Consider the following 18,374-nt stretch of genomic DNA (forward strand, 5'->3'; position numbering starts at 1 on the left):
GGCCATGAAAGAATATCCCTAAGAAGATAATACAGAAATCACCAGGGCATCAGGACGGGATGGCACCGGTACCCGCCGCTCTGCAACTCTTAGAACCGGCTGCAGCGGCCTCCGCCGGGCGGGATGGGTCTGAAACCACCTGAACAGCCTTCCCGGTCTCGGTGTCCGTCCACGCCCAGTGTCCTGTGGTGTCCAGGCAGGCTCCGGGGCGGTCGACACGGTGTCCCCATTGGGGTCTCTGAGCAGCTCAAGCCTTCACCACTGATCTTAGAACTTTGAGGCTGTCACCATCTGTGGAGGACACACGGGCTATTTCCCTCTATCTCACCTTGAACTTCCACGCCGTGCTGATGCAGCAGGCCTGTCGGACGGGTGTCACCACCTTGAGTCTCGTTGTCCCCTCTCAGGGCTCCCCCAAGACTTGGAGTGAAGCCTTGGCCTGGGCCTGCGGGCCTGGTGGGGAGGGGATGAACCTGGTCCAGCAGGACCCAGCAGGGCAGCACCCTCCGTGCTCGGATCTGGGGACAGAGAGGGGACAGTGAGGAGCAGCTCCCTGGGGGCAGCCGACAGCCGAGCTGTGGCTACCGGTCGGGAAGACCCGGGGACGGAGGGCTGGAGTGGAAAACTGTGGGGTGTTGGCGGGTTTCCTTTTGGGCACCGAGAAGCAGCGATCCGGGTTCATTCATTCCCGAGCAGCCCGCTGGGTGGGGTCCTGCACTGACTGGATCCCCAGGAGATCCGCGGGTGCAGACTGAGTGCTCCTAAGAGGGAAATCGGTGCAACAAGGTAAAAATGCTCCGGGGTCCACTCCAAGAAGCCCCACCCTGCAGCTCTGTGTCTACCAGACCACAGGTCCTGCCAGGAATGGGGCTAGCTGCCCGTGGCCCCCCACGGTCACCCACATCTTCACCCTTGACCTGACCTGAACTCCCACCGGAGGAGCCTCACCCCCGCACCGGCTGCCGGAGCCCTCGAGGAGCAAAGGCCTCTGCAGGGTCACCCCGGCCATCCACGACGGAGGCCCCTGACCTCAGGGAAAATGCAGGAGGGCCGCTCCAGCTCTCGCCCCTCCAGGAGGCAGAGTCCAGCCGCATCCGCGCTTCAGCTCTCCATGCACAAGGGAGAGGAGCTGACCGCCAGGACCCCGGGGCGACCCTCTGGGCCGAGCGAAAAGGGTCAGGGCCAGGCAGGCACAGGCATGGGTCGCGGTTTTCCCTCCACTCTCGAGCGCATTTCCTCATCCGTCCCCTGGAAAGTACCCCCAGACTGGACAGGGTGCCCAAGGCACTCACCAGCTGACCCTGAGGCCCACTGTCTGCTGGAAGCTGGGGACAGGAGCCAAGCCCACACACAGGCCACCCTGGGGGGCAGTCAGGGACACGGCGACTTCAACATGGGGCCCCAGAGACAGTAGGGGGACCCCGGGGGCCCCAGCCAAGGACAGAGGGAGCGACAAGTCTCATCAAGTGCTGCCGGGGCTTGGCCTCTGCCTGCGTGAGGACGGTGGGAACCCTGGTAGGGCGCTGAGGCTTTAAATAACGGGGTGACTCAACAGGTGGCCTCTGCTGAGGGGCAGCGTGGACAGAGGGGGGGTCTGTAGACGTCTGAAACTCCTGGCTCGTCCCTTTCCCCCCTGCGAGGCCAAGACAGGAGGACGCGAATCCAGGATGTCGACAAGTGGGGACAAGCGGACGCGGAGACACCGGCACATGGAGACACAGGGCGCGACCTCTTCTGGCTGCTCTGGGCGGGACCCCTGCGCCCCCTCTGGGCCACACCGTGTCCACGCCAGGGACCTGGTGGGTGCCCGTGCCGAGGCTGCGGTTCGCCGCCTTCTAGTGCTCACTGTGATGGATGCCCCGGCGCCAGCTGTCACTGGGGACAAGAGGAGGAAGAGCCAAGCGGTCGCCCCGGGTCATCCAGCCTTGTCGTCTGTGCTGCGCTTTGCGAGGCGCAGGACACGGGGGAGCTGGGCGGGTGGAGACGACCCGCCTCCGCCAGAACGCGCCCCGAGCAGCCCGACAGGGGGGGGACAGATGCGCGGCCCTGCGGGACGGGGGACTCCCGGGGCCAGCGACGCCGCCCGCGTCTCCCGAGCGGGCAGGACGGTGCAGTCAGACCTGGACACCCGGGCGGCACCGAAAACTCAGCTGCCCTGGATGACCGGCTGCCGGTGCTGGGGTGCAAAGCTAAGAGGAGCCTCCCTGGGGGCGCAGGGGCTCCGGACGGCGCTAGGAAGCTGGGGGAGCCACTGCAGCGCGAGGTCGACCCCCGGCCAGGGAGCCACCCACGGGGCGCAGCAGACCTCAGGGATCCCCCTGTTCTGCTCCCCACCCTGTCTCTGGGGAGCCCTCTCACCCCCGCACCGCTGGCCCGCACCCCAGCTCTTGTGTGCGTGAGCAGCTAAAATAAATCTTTGAAAATAAACTTTCTGGAAAACAAAGTGGGAAATACTTGCCTCCTGAACAGGTTGAGCCCACTGATGCCTCATGGGGACCCCCACCTGCGCTCAGGTGCCCCCCTCGCCCCTCACCAGCGCTCAGGTGTCCCCTCCCCCTCACCTCCACTCAGGTGGCCCCTCCCCTGCTCACCTGCGCTCAGGTGTGCCCTCCCCCTCACCTGCGCTCAGGTGGTCACTCCCCCTTTGCCCCTCACCTGCGCTCCGGTGTCCCCTACCCCTTCACCCCTCACCTCCACTCAGGTGGCCCTCCCCTGCTCACCTGCGCTCAGGTGTCCCCTCCCCCTTCACCTCCACTCCGGTGGCCCCTCCCCCGCTCACCTGCGCTCAGGTGCGCCCTCCCTCTCACCTGCGCTCAGGTGGCCCCCTCGCCCCTCACCTGCGCTCAGGTGCCCCCCGCCGCCCTCCCCTGCCCTGAGGGGCTCACACCCACTTCACCCCCAAACCTTCCAACCCGGCGCTCCGGGGCCGGCCGCAGCGGACGCCGCTGGACTTTGGGGACGAGGTGGAAGGGGCGAGTCGCGCCTGCGCAGAGAGGGAGGCGGGGCCTTTCCAGCGCCTCGGAGACTCCATTTCCCAGAGGCCTGTGCGCGCCCGCCGCCGCGGGACTGTGGGAAGAGGCAGAAGGGGCGAGTCGCGCCTGCGCAAAAAGAGGCGGCCAGCGCCTCGGAGACTCCATTTCCCAGAGGTCTATGCGCGCCCGCCGCCGCGGGACTTCGGGGAAGAGGCCGAAGGGGCGAGTCGCGCCTGCGCAGAGAGGGGAGCGGCGCCTCGCCCGCGCCTCAGAGACTCCATTTCCCAGAGGCCTGTGCGCGCCCGCCCGCCCGCCGTGCTTCCGGGGGGCGGGGAGGCCGCGGGGGGGGGCTTGGGGGGCGGGGAGGCCGCGGGGTTGTGAGGGGGTTGGGGGGCGGGAAGGGGGTTGGGGGGCGGGGAGGCCGCGGGGCCCGGAACCGCCCGCACGGGGCGGCGGGGGCCGCAGGGCCGCCATAAGGCGCGGAATCCTCAGCCCCGGCGCACCCCCGCCCGGAATTCGGGGCGCCCTGGCCCCCCGGACCGGCCACGGGGGTTCCCGCGCCTCGCGGCGCTCGGAGACGAGCTCGGCCTGGGCAGAGGCCCGGGGTCGGCGCGGCGCTCAGCGCTGCAGAACACGCGGCTGCTCCCCAAGACCTTGAGAGTGGGGCTCAGGCCCAGCGGCTGCTCCCCAAGACCTTGAGAGTGGGGCTCAGGCCCAGCGCAGCCGCGGGGGACCGAGGGGCCGGGGGAGACGGAGACGAGAGGGCGAGACATCGGCTGGCGCCGGCCGGGGGGTGACCCACGGGCGCGGCGGGCCCTCCCGTGTCCCCGCTGCCCCCCTCAGACCCGCCTGCTCTGCTCCCCACTCAGCCCCCGCCGAAGCCTGTCACCCCCACCCCCGGCTCTGGGCTGCACCCCGGTTCTAGGGTGTAAATAAAAACCTTTTTCAATGCCTTCTTTTGTTTTTAAAGATTGATGTATGCTCAGGAGATCTGGGGTGCAGGCCAGAGGTGCGGGGTGAGAGGACTCCCCAGAGACAGTGGGGGGCAGAGCAGGTGACCCACTGAGACAGCTGCTGAGGGGCGCAGCGGGGAGACAGGCGGGGTCTGCCGCGCCTGTGGTCACTCCCGGGCTGGGGAGCAAACTGAGGCTGCAGAGGCCGCCGGTAGCCGCACAGCACCCCACTCCCTGCAGCCGGGAGGCCCGATGTCTGCTCGTTTGGAGAATAATTTTTAAAAAATTAAAAAATAAAAGACTTAGCACAGCGGGGTGCGGACAGGGAAGGGGCCGTGGGTTGCATTATAACCCGGAAACCCTGATGGTTTTCCCGCTGGGACTAAGGGGCACTCGGTGGTGGTGTCGGGGTACCATGGCCTGGCCAACTTCTGGGGAACAGCTCTCCGAGAGGGCGGGGTGCTGTGTCCCCAGAGCTGCTGCTGTTTCCAGGGCGTTTGAAATGACTGGACAGAAGCCACCGCCCCACCTAGCCCAGCCCAGCCCCACCCTCCCGGGCCCCGAGGCGGGACCCAGCACCTCGAGGTCCCCCAGGTGAGACTGAGTCACTGGGCAGGCAGAGTCCTCAGGGTCAGAACAGAGTAGGAATCAGGGGGGCTGTGGGGGTAAAGGCCACAAAAAAGCAGACGAAGCAAGAGGACACAGCACCGTGAAGCTGTCCCAGCCTCTGCAGCATCGATCCCGGCAGGGCGCAGCAGACCCCTCCCGTCTCCCCGCTGCTCCCCTCAGCAGTGGCTTTCAGTGGATCTGCCTGTTCTGCTCCCCACTCTGTCTCTGGGGAGTCCTCTCACACTTCTGGCCTGTACCCCAATTCTTTCTGCATAAATGAATAAATCTTTTTAAAAAAAGAAAAAAGCATTCCGTGATAGCACAGGATACAAGACGGATAGAGAAAAATTGTTTTTCTATTCACTAACACGGATGGGTGGAGGGAAGGAACAGAAAACTTGAAAGGGAGGGGTCAGAGTTGGGGAGCGGTGGGGTGGTGGGGTGGAGGGGTTAGCACAGCCGGAGACAGGAAGGAGGCCCTGGGCTCCGGGTCACAAAGCGCAGCCCCAGGCAGGTGGAAGGTGCTGCAGGGAGGGGCCGCAGCAAAGACAAAGGGGAAGAGAAGGCCGTGGAGCCGCTGGAGAATCGACCGTGGCTCAAAATCTACAGCAAACTGGCCGCCCCAGGAAGGCGTGAGCCCACCCGCCCAGAGGGCGATCTCTGCCCTGGGAAGGACGGCCGCCTCCTGCCCTCTGTCCCAGGACCCGTGGCCAGGCCAGGGCTTGTCCTCACTGACCCCCTCAACAGGGCCAGCTGCCTGCCTGGGGCCATGCAGGCCCCCCTCAGCAAACCCTTCCCTCTGGGAGCCTCTCTGCCCGCTGTGACCTTGAGTGTCCTTTCCTCACCCCTCCCTTCATAGTAAACCTGCCCTTTGTATACAGCCAAGTCTCTGTGTCCTGGAGAGACCCGCCTGGGGACTCCCGGGGTGCTGAGACAGGGGCCCCGGGGGAACCTTTCCAGAGTGAGCCGAGCTGGGAACCCAACCCCTCCAAAAACAAATCAATCCCATTTGCAATTCCACCCTCAAGAACAAACCCCCTGGGGGTGAATGTAGCCACAGGGGCGTCTGCGGAACTGCTCTGATGCAAATAAACGGGGAGCTGGTCCAGGCAGGAGGGGAGATGGTCCAGGCTTGCGCATCAGAATCCACACTTTGAAACAGGCTCAGGACCCGAGCCACCCACCCCGATGTGGATCAGAGTCCCAGCAGCCCCCCAAGACTCACCACCCCTCACCCGGGGTCCTCTGAGGGGCCCCTCAGCGCCAGCAGTGATTCAAGATGGTCCCCCTCTCCCTCAGTCCCCTCACTTTGCTCGAGGTCTCACCTGTCCTGGAGGGGCGGTGACTCCCGGAGGGATCTGAGGAGGCCCTGCTCCCTGCAGGGGCCCCCCCACCCTGCGGCGCCCCAGGGTCCAGTGCAGGCACGGAGCTGCCGACCCAGCAGGTGGCGCCTGAGAACCAGGCCGAGCCGCACTGTCCCTGCGGCAACAGGAGCGGGGTGCAGGGCTGAGATTCCCTGGGGCCCCAAGGCTCGTGGGGCGCACACAGTCTGCGGAGTCTGAAGGCCTCAGATGACCCTCTCATGGCCGCCCAGCAGCCGCTAAGGGACGCTTGTCTGACCAGAGTGCCTGAGGTTGCCAGAACTTGGGGGGCAAGGGGTTGGCAGGGGGAGCCACCGAGGGGATTGTTCTCCCGGTGGAGAAAGCGGGTGCCTGCGGGACGTCCCGGGGAGACGTGGGCCCTGAGGGCAGGCTCGGGCAGTCGCCCGCGGTGGTGTCCACAATGGCGAGTGCGCAGGAGCCTGTCCCCAGGGGCCCCCCCGCACTCAGGCCGCCGCCTCCCTCTGTGCTGCATGGGCTGGCGCCGACCTGCCCCGGCTCCCAGGAGCCCGGCCAGGACCACACGGGCTTTGCCCACGCTCTGCAGGGCTTTGATCCCCTGAGTCACTCCCGCCGGCCCCCAGGGCCTCCTTTCTGGGCTCGTGACCGGGCCCTGGGCAGGAGTGTCCAGGCAGGTGTGGGCATGCTGGGTCCTTCCCTGGGGAGGGTTCTGGGGAGGCGCAGCACACGGACCCTCCCCCCACAGCCCACTGTGGCTGCCGGGCAGGAAGCACAGGGCACGCCTGGGTGCACCCCCAGACCCCAGCACAACGGGGTGCATTCCCCAGACCTTAGCGCCAGGCTCATCTGGGCACCCCGTCCAGGAGCTGGGGGCAGGCTGCCCATTGGGCCACTCCCTGCCCTTCAGGGTCATCACGGGCAAAACAGCCTGACAGGTTCCCCCAGGTCGCAGGAACAGCTGGGGGAGTGGGGGGCAGGAGGGAGACCCAGCTACCCCTCCACTTTTTTCTGAACCCCATAAAGACATCCCATGGCCATGAGCAGTCGCCCCAACCTCCCGTCCAGCCCCCGGCACCCCTGACCCACTTCCCGCCTGTGGACTGGCCTGTTCCGCAACTTCCTGTCAACAGTCCCAGGGTTGCTCCCCACCCCCCCGAGCGCGGAGGTGGCCAGGCTCACCCACACGGAGCGGACGTGGCCGCGCTTCCCCTGTTCCTGGCTGAGTAATACTCCCTCGTGCAAGCTCTGTGATCCGTGCATCCATCTACCCCGTGGGTTTCGACGGCACGATGCACAAGGCTGGCCCGAGGCCACCCTCTGAGGGCCCCTGAGGGCCCACATGTCCAGCAAAGAGCCCACCGGGGTGTGTGCTGGTTTCAGGGTGCTCATGCCAGGTCCTTGAGGCGGGCCGCCAGGCTCTGTACCGAGCAGGTGGGCAGCCAGAGAGGGACAAGGTGGGAGCAGGACTGGGGGTGCGGGCCATCGTGTGCTCTGGGGCTGTCGCCACTTCTGTGGGACCCCGACTCTGACCAGCCCCTGCTCTCAGGTCCCGCACACAGGGGATGCCCCAGGAGGCATCGGGTGCTCCTCCAGAGCGCGTCCTGGAGTAATGGGGTGCAGATGAGGAGACTCCCAGGGGCACACCTGGATCAGGGCTGCCAGGCGGTAGGAAATGCCCCAACATGCCTACACCCTCACCCCGTGTGGGGACACCAAGGTGTCCGCGTCCTCATCCCAGGACCTGCAGGTGTGGACCTCCTGCAAGAAAGGGGCCCCGAGCTGTGACTAAGGGCCCTGGGTTGGGAGCTGAGCCAGGTGGGCCTGAGGTCACCTGAGAGCTACGGGGCGCACAAGAGGGTCAGATGCAGAGAGAAGGATGTGGCCACGGAGCAGAGGTTGAGGGACGAGCCCTGCGGCTGGAGGATGTAGACAAGGCATGTGATGAAGGCAGGGAACAGATCCCCAAGACCCAGGAAGGGGCCAGCCTGGGCCACACCTGGCCACACGTGGATCACACCCGGACCACACCTGACACACCTGAAACCACACCTGGTTCACACCTGGACACACCTGAAACGATACTTGGGCCACACCTGCACCACACCTGGACCCCACCTGGGTCACACCTGAAACCACACCTGGGTCACACCTGGACACACCTGAAACTACCGGGGCCACACCTGGACACACCTGCACACCTGAACCCCACCTGAAACCAGACCTGGCCACACCTGGCCACACCTAAAACTACACCTGGGCCACAGCTGGACGAGCTCCCAGGGAACGCAGCTTGGACTGCAGTCAGCGCTGGTGTAGGCCGTGAGGCCGGCACCACGGCCCCAGGGAGGGACGAACAGGTCACAAGGCCCCGGAGGAGCCGCGTCCAGTGGGCAGACGGGACGCTGAGGCCAACCTTGGCCCTGTCCCGCCCGAGAGGAGCGGCGTGCGCCCAGGCCCACGGCACAGTCCTGTCGGGAGCTTCGCGGTGACGGCGGCGGGCGTGGGGTCAGCAGAGAATGGCACCCCAGGCGAGAGGGGGAGACTCAGGGCTACCCGGCGGCGCCCCTGGACCGTCCTCCCTGCTCTGTGGGCCAGACGGTGGCTGCAGGGAGGCGCCTGGAAGGAGGAGCTGCTGGGAGCTGTGCGGGATGGGGGCGTCCGGGGGGCTGGAGGCAGGACTGCGTGCTTGCCGCTCTGGGGCTGGCCGCACGAGACTACTAACCAGGGCCCCAGACCCCAGGAAGCCCCCCACGCGGCCTGAGGCCAGAGGTCTCAGGGGTGAGCCCCCCAAACTCCAGGAGGCCCATCCCCACCTCCTCCAGGTCCCGGAGCCCCAGGCATCCCTGGGCGGGGGCCGCATCCCATCTTCCCTCCGGTCCCCATGGTGCCTCCCCTGTCTGCGTCTCCTTGTCTGTCCCTTCCAAGCATGCTGTCCTGGGGTGCAGGGGCCTGACCTGGGAGCTCCTGTGAGGCCCCTCACGCGTCATCCCTACAGGAACCCCGTTTCCAAGTTCTGGGTGGACACGGGCTTGGAGGTGGCTCCTGGGCCCGCATACGCAGCCGGCCATGGCCAGCACAGGCGGAGGGGACGGCGGGCCTAGCCCTCGTGACGTGGCGGGAGGCGGTTGAGGGCAGGGGTGAGGGGTGGCCTGGGGTGCCCGCTGAGTGCTGGCAGGTTTCTGTGCTGGAGTCTGCGTCTGGGAGCAAGTCCGAGCCACGGCCATAAAGCTGGAGTCATCGGTGCGAGCAGGTGGTGCAGTCATGAGACGGTGAGGTCATTCTGCAGGTGGGAGCCGTAGGGGAGCCCAGGGACAGCGCTGGCCCCGGCTGGCAGAACAGCCAAGACAGGAGCTGCAGGCCCAGGTAGGAGTCCCAGAGCCGGGGCGCCCAGTGGGTGGGGGCGGGCAGCCCCGGGGGCAGCAGGACCACTGCCCTGGCTGCCGCGGAGGCCCCGACCTGCCAGTTCCCGGGGGGCTGCGTCTGGGCCCCAAGGACAGCTCCGCCCCAGGACGCCGCACCCGGGGTCCCTGACACCTCTGCCGGCCCCATTGGGCGCCCCGGCTGTGCCCTCCTGTGTCCCGACTTGTTCTGGGAAGCGCCATCCTGGCCAGCTGCCCACCTTCCTGCCTGCTCGGGGTGGACGGAGAAGGAGCCACGGCTGCAGAGCAGACCCCAGACGCGGCCCGTCTCCAACACTCTGTCCCCTGCGCTCTCCATCCTGGCCCCGTTCGCAGACGCCCCCTTGGCTGAGCCATGCACCCCTGTGCACAGCAGGTGCGGGACACAGGTCGCCTGCCCGCTGGGGCGCCCTGGCAGGTGACCCTGTGGTCGCCAGCCCAGGTGTCCACCGGACACAGGGGCAGCATGCACGCCGGGCCACTGTCCTGTGTGCAGTGCCCAGGAGCTTGCCAAGGTTGGCCAGGGCGAGTCCCAGCGTCCTGAGGAGGTGTCCCCGCCCCTGACTGGGTGCTCCCTTCGGGGGTCCCCTGACATGGCGCTCCGGCCCCCCCCCCACAGCTGCAGGCCCCCGTCTCGGCTCCGGGGGGACTGTCCTGCCGCAAAGGCCGGCCCCGGCAGCCCCTCGGGAAGCCGGCGGCCTTGGGCTCAGGTGCCGCTGGCTCAGGACCAGGGAAAGCGCACGGGGAGGAGATGTCTGGGTTTATGGGGCGTCTGGGGAGGCTGTACCTGGAGATGCACAGTTGGCCCCTGCGGGTAGCTGGGGCAAAGGTGGTTTCCAGAGCCAGGGGGCCCCTGGGGCCCCTGTGTGCCGGTCTCGGGGAGCCGGACCCCTCCGAGTACAGGATGGGCTCCGAGGACCGAGTTCACGCCCACAGCCATGAGCGGGTGGAGAGTGTGGCCTCAGGGCCTCGGTGGGAGGACGGGGGAAGGGTGGGGTGCAGGAGGGAGCAGACCCCTCCTCAGAAAGGTGTCCTGACAGAGAAGGGGGGCGAGCACCCCGGACGGGCCCAGTGAGTGTGAGTTAGGGTCGTGCTCTGAGCTGTGGGAGGGGGTTCAGCTCTGAGGCTGGGGGTGCTCAGCCAGGAGGCCTCTCCACATCTGCCATTTGCTGAGTCTGCCCAGGTGAGCCCGTGCCTGGGAAAGGCCTGGCCAGGTGAGCCTGTGCCTGGGAAAGACCTGCCCAGGTGAGCCTGTGGGCTGGGAGGCACCTGTACAGTTGAGCTCCATGCACTTGGAGGTGATGCCCAGGTGAGGTCCCATGGGCTAGGAGATGTCTGTCATGTTCCGGGAGGTACCTGCCCAGGTGAGTCCCATATCCCAGGAGGTGCTGCCCAGGCGAGGGCCATATCCTGAGAGGTGCTGCCCGGGGAGGCCTATGGGCCAGGAGAACCTGAGCAGGTAAGGCCTCCAGGCCAGGAGGGAGCTATCCAGGTGAGCCCCATGCTTATAGAGGTGCTGCTCAGGAGAGCACCATGTCCTGGAGATACCTGCCCAGGTGAGGCCCGTGGGCTTGGAGATACCTGTGCAGGCGAGAGCCATGGGCAGAGGATGCCTACACAGGAGGCCCGTGTCCTGGGACATTTAGTTCAGGTGGGCCCAGGGGTTGGGAAGGGCTGCCCAGGTGAGGCCCACTTACTGGGGGAGAGGGATACCTGCCCAGGTGAGCCCCATGTACTGGGAGGTGCCTGCCCAGGTGAGGGCCACGGGCCAGGAGGTAGCTGTCCAGGTGAGTTCCATGAATGAGGAGGGGGGTAATGTCCCAGGTGAGCCCCATGGGTGGGGAGGCGCCTGCCCAGGTGAGTTGCATGTACCGGGAGGCGCCTGCCCAGGTGAGTTGCATGCACGGGTGAGGGGTGCTTGCCCGGGTGAGCCGTGTGCTGGGCGGTGCGTGTGAACGGGTGTGTTCAACACCTGGTGCGGTTGCCTAGTGACCGCCGGGGGCGGCACTGGGAGGGGACGAGAGCCCAGGAGGCCTGGACGCCCAGAGCCCGCAGCCCCTGGCCGGGAGGTGGGCTCGGCCCTCGCAGGGCTGGGCCGGGAGGCGGCTCCCGCAGCCACAGAGGCCTCCCCAGGGCAGGGCCGAGGCGGGCCGGAGGGTGTCCCCCGCGATGGAGCAGAGATCAGGCCTGGGGGAGCCTGCAGGACTTAGCCAAGATGGGGCGTGGGGACCCCCCATGGTAGAGCAGAGCTGGGAGCTGGGTGGGGTCCCCGGACAGAGGGGGCCCTGGGTGGGAGCCCCTCCGGGGTGGCGGGTGTGAGAAGGGGCCTGTCGGACGGAGCCGAGCGGGGCCTGGGAGGCTGGAGCCCTGCCGTGGAGGACACGGGGGGAGCCGGGAGGAGCCGGGTGGAGGAGGGCCAGGGAGGAGGGTGACTTGGCCCGGGGAGCTGGGAGGAGGCGGGAGGAGGGCCAGGGAGGAGCCCGACTGGGGAGGACCAGGCTCTCCTGAGAGCAGCAGTGGGAGGAGCAGGCGGTGCCCGACCCGGGGAGGAGCTTGCATGGTCACTTGGTCACTTACCTGGGACGGTGGCCCCTGCCGGGGGGGGGGGGGGGGGGGCGACACAAGGCCGCGACATGAGTCCCGTGAAACAAGCTCCGCGTCAGGAGGTCTCCGCAGAGGCGGTTTGGATCGAGGGGGTCTCTGTGGGCACCGAGGCTCCGCGGGGTCTTCTATTTGGGGGTGAGGGGAGACGGGGGGGCCGCGCACCTCTCACCCAGCACCCGGATGCACCGGGTCTCTGCGCGGCCCGGAGGCGCGAGGACGGGCCCCCACCGGGCTGTCCCCGCAGGCCATGGCGTCCGTGAAGATCGAGACGGCCATCGCGGAGACGCACCGGATGGCCGAGGGCCCCGTCTGGGACGAGCAGGCGGGGGGGCTGCTGTACGTGGACATCAACGCCGGGAGGGTGTGCCGCTGGGACCCCTGCTCGCGCGAGGTGCAGTCGGTGGGCCTGGGTGAGTGGGCGCGGGCGTGGGGCGGGCCATGCGCAGCCCCATCCCCCTGGGGGCGCCTGCGGGGGGGGGGGCATCCGGGAAGGTGGGAACTGACCAGCCTGGGAAGTATGTGGCCCACCCCCGCCCTGTGGACATGCCCCCCAGGCCAACAGCACGTCCGGGGCGCCCGCGGCCATTGACTCGCCATCCCCTGGAGATGTTCTTCCATCACAACCTGCAGCTCGGGGTGGGGCGTGGGGCACAGGGCTGGGACCCACTCTCAGAAGGAACCAGCAGCCGCAGAATCTGCCTGGGATCTGCCAGCCCCAAGCCCCCTGGGGTCTCCACCCCCCCCACCAGCAGCTGAGCTGGCCCCTGGGGGGGTCTCCATGCACCCCCAACAGCTCAGCTGGGCCCCCCTGGAGTCTCCACTCACCCCCAGCAGCTCAGCTGAGCACCCTGGGGTCTCCACACACCCCCAACAGCTCAGCTGGGCCCCCCTGGGGTCTCCACCCCCCCAGCAGCTCAGCTGGGCCCCTGGGGGTCGCTATGCACCCCCAACAGCTCAGCTGGGCCCCCCTGGGGTCTCCACTCACCCCCAGCAGCTCAGCTGAGCACCCTGGGGTCTCCACACACCCCCAACAGCTCAGGTGGGCACCCTGAGGTCTCCACTCACCCTCAGCTGGTCAGCTGAGCCCCATGGGGTCTCCACCAATCCCAGCAGCTCAGCTGGGCCTTCAGGGGTCCCCACGAACCCCCAGCAGCTCAGCTGAGCCCCCCTGGGGTCTCCACTCACTCCCAGCAGCTCAGCTGGGCCCTCTGGGGTCTCCACGCACCCCCAGCAGCTCAGCTGAGCCCCCCTGGGACCTCCACTCACCCCCAGCAGCTCAGCTGAGCCCCCCTGGGGCCTCCACTCACCCCCAGCAGCTCAGCTGAGCCCCCCTGGGGCCTCCACTCACCCCCAGCAGCTCAGCTGAGCCCCCCTGGGGTCTCCACTCACCCCCAGCAGCTCAGCTGGGCCCTCTGGGGTCTCCACACCCCAGCAGCTCAGCTGGGCCCCCGGGGGTCTCCACCCCTGCGCCCTGCGCCAACCCCTGCCCCTCCCTCTGCCCGTGCCGCAGGCATACCCGTGGGCTGCGTGGCCCTGCACCGGCCGGGGTCCTGCGTGGTGGCCGCGGGCACCTGCCTGGGCATCCTGAGCTGGGAGGCGCAGCGCGTGCAGTGGATGGCGCGGGTGGACGCCGACAAGCCCCACAACAGGTTCAACGATGGGAAAGTGGACCCCGCAGGGCGCTTTGTGGCAGGTGGGCTTCCCGGGGGGGGTGGCCGGGGTGGGATGGCTCCGCAGGGCCTGCCTCCGAGCGGGGCCAGAGGCGTCTCCCCAACTCTCGCCGCCAGCAGCTTGGGGGTCCAGCGCTGGCCCCGACTGACCATGGGCCCCAGCAGCTGGCCAGGCCCCTGAGCCGGTGGTCTCCAGGCGACTGGTGCTCCGTGGGGGCTCTGGGGACCCGGCACCGCGCACCTCCTCCCTGTTACTCCTCCTCCTCCGGGGGTCCCGCGCCCCTGCTGCGCCTGGTGTCCTGTAATGGGGGTGTCACTTGGGTGTGCGCGGCACAGGGGTGATAACTTGGGGGAGGGCCGTGTGGGGCGGGAGAGGGTGGGGGCGCAGGGTGCTCTGAAACCGGAGGTGGGGGGCGCCGCTGTCTGTCCCCCCTTGCAGGCACCATGCCGGAGGAGGTGGCCCCCGGCGTGTGGGAGCCGGGCCAGGGCTCACTGTACACCCTGAGCGCGGACGGCTCCGTGGCCAGGCAGCTGTGCGGCCTGGGCATCCCCAACGGCCTGGACTGGTCGCGGGACGAGCGCACCTTCTACCACGTGGACAGCCTGGCGCGCTGCGTGCGGGCCTACGACTACCACGTGGGCAGCGGCGAGCTCGGTAGGCGCCCGCCCCCCATGCGCTGTGCACCCCCCACGGAGACCCCTCCCCGCCAGGGGGACCCCGCTTGTCGCAGAGAGCCCCTCCTGCAGTCAACACCCCAGCATCCCCACAGCCTCTGTACCCAGCACCCTCAGGCCCCCCAGAATCCCCGGAGCCCCAGGGGTCGGGAGGGGTCAGCCCGGCCCATGGCAGGGACATCTGGGATGGAGGCGGCCTCGGGGACCCTCCTGGCAACCTCCTCACGTCTGCACCCCTGAGCAAATGAGTCTGGGGTGCGGGCCACCAGCCTTTTGGGGACCCAGGGGTCGCAGGGGGACTGGGGGTGTTGGCAGCGCCAGGGAGCCAGGCCTCGCCCACCGCCCGGCCCGGCACACGGCCCAAGGGCACGGGGCCTCCGCTGGTGACCACCCCTCGCAGCCGCCCCCAGGCTGGTGTTGCAGCTGCCCGCAGAGGAGGGCATGCCGGACGGGATGTGCCTGGACGCCGAGGGCAAACTCTGGGTGGCCTGCATCGACGGGGGCCAGCTGCTGCGTGTGGACCCTGAGACAGGTGCGCCCACAAGGCCCTGGCCACGTATCCACAGAGGCGCAGGCCGCGCCGTCCTCCCCTGGCTGCCGGTCAGTGCAGCTGGGAGCCCCCGCGTGCTTGTGACCTCACCAGGAGCCCCACCCGCCTGAGCCCAGGGGCCCACGGCAGGGGGCCCAGGGCCGCGCCCCCAGGCTCCAGGGAGACCCCGTCCCGCCTGCTCCGTGGCTGGGTCCTCTCGGATCCCACGCGTCACCCTGCAGGGACCCTGTCTCCACGGAGGGTCCCTCTGAGCCCAGGCCTTGGGGGCCCCGCTGGGCAGGCTGCGGGGTGGGTGGGCAGAGCGCTCGGGGGCGCGTGTCACAGCTGGGCCTCTGCTGTCGCCAGGGACGCGGCTGTGCGCCCTGGAGATGCCGGTGTCCAGGGTCACGTCCTGCTGCTTCGGGGGCCCCCACTACTCGGACCTGTACGTGACGTCGGCGTCAGACGGCCTGAGCCCTGAGCAGTGGTCGCGGGAGCCCCTGGCCGGGCAGGTCTTCAAGGTCTGGCTCCTGGGGGCTCACTGGCGGGGCTGAGCGCGAGGCAGGGGCTGCTGGGGGAGCCCCGGTGCTTAGGGGGCGCGTCCCTGGCATCTCCCAGCCTGGTGTGTCTGAGAAAGCGGGTGTTTAGGGTGCGGGGTCGAGGACTGGCGCCCAGCACTGCGCCTCTGCTTCTCCCAACAGGTCACGGGCCTCGGGGTGTCGGGGCTCGCGCCCCGCTGCTATGCCGGCTGAGCTGCCCCGCCCTGCGGCCTCCAGCTGCCCAGGTCCCCGGGGTGGGCCTGTCCTGGCCTGCGCTCTCCCGCACCCCCAGCAGATTCCACCTGACAATAAAGCCTGACCCCGCCGCCCGTGTCCTCGCTGCTGGGGCGCCTCACACACCGTGGGGCGGTGCCTGGGGGGAGCTCCCTGGGGACGCGCCCCTCCATTTCCCTCATCAGCTGTGCCCAGGGTCACCTGTAAAGCTGCGACCCTACGGAGAGGGGATCCCGCCAGGCGGCTGAGAAGCCACAGTTTATAAAGCGGCGGCCACAGCCTCCCGGAAGGGGCCCGGCCGGGCCTCTCGGAACAGGCCAGCTCCGCCCCAGCCCGTCCTCCCGGCCCCGGCCCGGCCCCCCTACACCTGCACGCAGAGCTCAGAGTTGGCCTTTTCAGCCAAATCCAGCAGCTCAGGAGCTCCCGCACTGTGTTTCACAGCCACCGCCTGGAGGGTCCACTTCTAGAACGTTCTTCTCCCCCAGGGAGACCCGGCTGCTGAGAGCCTGCGCCTCCCCGGCCTCCCCGGCCTCCCCGGCCTCCCCGGCCTCCCCGGCCCTCCCCGGCTCCTGCACCCACTTCCCGGGTCTGCTTGGACTTTCCCGTCCTGGTGTTTCCCATAATGGGCCAGACCGAGAGTGGCCTTAGTGCAGGGGAGGGAGGGGCCGCTGCTGTCCCCGCATGCACGTGAACACAGGCTCTCACACACACACACACACACACACACACACACGCATACATTTGCTGAAATAGGACCATGAGTGTGAGAGGCAGGTGAGGCCAGGTGAGGCAGGTGAGGCCAGGTGAGGCCAGGTGAGGCAGGTGAGGCCAGGTGAGGCAGGTGAGCACAGGTGAGGCAGGTGAGGCAGGTGAGGCAGCTGAGGCCAGCTGAAGCAGGTGAGGCAGGTGAGGCAGCTGAGGACACCTCAGGCGTCGGAGGACAGCTGCGGTAGGTGAGCACAGGTGCGACAGGTGCGCACAGGTGAGGGCAGGGGCATCCCCACTGGCACCATGATGGACAGCGCTGGTCTCAGGGGCAGCTGCAAACCCTCCCCCTCTGCAGCGCAGGCGTCTCAGGCAGCCCAGGGGCAACCTCGTACCCGCCCCCACCCTGTGCCAGCGGCGCCCCCAGCCCGCCTCCCGGCAGGGCTGCTGAATCCCCTGGACTCTCGGGGTGTCACGCGGGGCTGTGGGGCCAGCAGGGAGGACGGAGGAGCCTCCCTCCTCCCCGGGGAGCAGCCTGAGGCACAGGGGAGGCCCCCAGCCCCCACCCCCGCCTTGACCAGGCTGAGCAGTGGGGCGCTCCGCCCCCCGCCCCGCCCCCCCGCCCCTGGTCCGGCAGGTCCCGCTCAGGGCGCAGGTCACGCGTGCGTCACGATCCTACCTGCTGCTTTGCGCAGCGCCGGGGCTGGCGGGCGGTCAGCTGCGGGGTCAGCTGGGGGGTCAGCTGGGGGGTCAGCTGCGGGGTCAGCTGGGGGGTCAGCTGCGAGGTCAGCTGCGGGGTCAGCTGGGGGGTCAGCTGCGGGGTCAGCTGGGGGGTCAGCTGCGGGGTCAGCTGGGGGGTCAGCTGGGCGCTTGTGCAACCCCCGGAGCGGGCGCGGGAGGGGGAGCCTCACGCAACACCCCTCCGGGCCGAGGCCGGGGCGCGGTCCCGGGAGGCAGCGTCTCCCCAGCAGTGCCAAGAGGCCCCTTTGCGCGCGGACACAGACACGTTGCTCCGGCCCTTCGGGGCGGGGGTCCGCGCGTCCTGGTCAGCGCTGCAGAAAGTGGGCGCCCACGCGCGCGGGAGCCCCGCTGCTCCCAGTTCCCGGCGCCCCAAAGGGCTGGGTCCTCTCGGATCCCACGCGTCACCCTGCAGGGACCCTGTCTCCACGGAGGGTCCCCCGACACTGGCCCAGCGACCCTCTCCAGCGAGGAGCGGGCCGGACGGGCGTCTGCGGGGCGAGGCGCAGGAACAAGGCGGTGCGGGACGCGCGCCCGGCACGGGTGGGCCCCGCAGACACCAGAGGGGAGGGGCTCGGGTTTCCGCGGCGGGGCGCGGCCCTTCCAGGAGGCAGCGAGCGAGCGAGCGAGCGAGCGAGCGGGCGGCCGCGCGGTGAGGGGCTCGGGCGCGCGCTGCGGGGCGGCCACACCGCACGGGGGCGCGCACGGGGGCGTGTTCGTCGCGGGAGAACCGCGCGAGGCTCTCGGGAGACGCGCGGGAGCGCGCCAGGGCCCCCGGAAGCCGGGGTCGAGGCTCAGCCTGAGGGCGCCCCGCGCGCGCCCGAACCCCTCACCGCGCGGGGCCCGGGGCACGCGGGCGCAGGGCGCGCGGCCGCCCGCAGAGGGGCTGGTGGGGTCCCCGGCTGGGACCCGCGCGCGCCCGGGCCGCGCTCACCGGCTGCGCAGGGCGGCTTGCGCAAGGCGGGAGGAGGCGCGAGTTTGCGGGGCAGACCGGTCCGGCGGCTCGGGGCGCGGCGCGGCGCCGGTTCCGCCCAGAAGGCCGGAGAGGGGGCGGCGGGGCGCGCGTGCCGGGACGGGAGCAGCTTCCAGGGCTCATTACAAGGGCAGCCTCGGTCCATTTGGCTACGTTGACCGTGACTCTGATCCCCCCAAGGTCCCCTGAAGACAGTGCGCGCGAGGCCGGGGGCCGGGCCAGCAGGCGGGAAGCGCCTCACCGCGCACGAGCGTGGCCCGCGCGTGGGTGGGGACACGCGACAGGTGGGGACACGCGACGACACGCGCATGGGTGGGGACACGCGACGACATGCGCGTGGGTGGGGACACGCGATGACGCGTGTGGGCGCAGACACGCACGTGGGTGGACACATGCCAAGCCCCGCGCGTGGGCGGACAGCAGCTCCATACTGAC

At 69.2% G+C, this 18,374-nt stretch overlaps 1 protein-coding gene across 1 annotated transcript; it reads left to right on the forward strand.

The window, feature by feature from the left end:
- Window positions 1-12,123: 12,123 nt before the first annotated feature.
- LOC311186957 (regucalcin-like) lies at window positions 12,124-15,502 on the forward strand (the record flags this gene model as incomplete). Its single annotated transcript, XM_084258159.1, has 6 exons — window positions 12,124-12,286; window positions 13,387-13,569; window positions 13,986-14,201; window positions 14,622-14,753; window positions 15,117-15,271; window positions 15,452-15,502. The coding sequence occupies 6 exons, from the start codon at window positions 12,124-12,126 to the stop codon at window positions 15,500-15,502; spliced, it is 900 nt and encodes a 299-aa protein (XP_084114285.1).
- Window positions 15,503-18,374: the final 2,872 nt, after the last annotated feature.

This window comes from Talpa europaea, assembly GCF_964194135.1.
Source record: "Talpa europaea genome assembly, chromosome: X".
Taxonomy (NCBI): Eukaryota; Metazoa; Chordata; class Mammalia; order Eulipotyphla; family Talpidae; genus Talpa; species Talpa europaea.